At 67.5% G+C, this 790-nt stretch overlaps 1 protein-coding gene across 1 annotated transcript in view; it reads right to left on the reverse strand.

Annotated features, from left to right (window-relative positions):
• The window catches only part of VOLCADRAFT_99711 (uncharacterized protein), a gene marked incomplete at both ends in the record, with an annotated part of 2,724 nt that extends 1,957 nt beyond the window's left edge, over window positions 1–767 (reverse strand). The window contains one exon of the mRNA XM_002958400.1: window positions 23–767. Within this exon, the coding sequence (XP_002958446.1) occupies window positions 23–767 (745 nt within the window). The remainder of the gene's footprint in view (window positions 1–22) is intronic.
• Window positions 768–790: the final 23 nt, after the last annotated feature.

Raw genomic sequence — 790 nt, forward strand, 5'->3', positions numbered from 1 at the left:
GCCTTCATATCCGGTGTCGTACCCGCCTCCGCCGCCAGCATCGCCACCACCGTATCCACCACCGCCGCCTTCATATCCGGTGTCGTACCCGCCTCCGCCGCCAGCATCGCCACCACCGTATCCACCACCGCCGCCTTCATATCCGGTGTCGTACCCGCCTCCGCCGCCAGCATCGCCACCACCGTATCCACCACCGCCGCCTTCATATCCGGTGTCGTACCCGCCTCCGCCGCCAGCATCGCCACCACCGTATCCACCACCGCCGCCTTCATATCCGGTGTCGTACCCGCCTCCACCGCCAGCATCGCCACCACCATATCAACCACCGCCGCCTTCATATCCGGTGTCGTACCCGCCTCCGCCGCCAGCATCGCCACCACCGTATCCACCACCGCCGCCTTCATATCCGGTGTCGTACCCGCCTCCGCCGCCAGCATCGCCACCACCATATCCACCACCGCCGCCTTCATATCCGGTGTCGTACCCGCCTCCGCCGCCAGCATCGCCACCACCGTATCCACCACCGCCGCCTTCATATCCGGTGTCGTACCCGCCTCCGCCGCCAGCATCGCCACCACCATATCCACCACCGCCGCCTTCATATCCGGTGTCGTACCCGCCTCCGCCGCCAGCATCGCCACCACCGTATCCACCACCGCCGCCTTCATATCCGGTGTCGTACCCGCCTCCGCCGCCAGCATCGCCACCACCGTATCCACCACCGCCGCCTTCATATCCGGTGTCGTACCCGCCTCCGCCGCCAGCATCGCCACCACCGTATCCACCACCG

Source organism: Volvox carteri, assembly GCF_000143455.1.
Source record: "Volvox carteri f. nagariensis unplaced genomic scaffold VOLCAscaffold_93, whole genome shotgun sequence".
NCBI lineage: Eukaryota > Viridiplantae > Chlorophyta > Chlorophyceae > Chlamydomonadales > Volvocaceae > Volvox > Volvox carteri.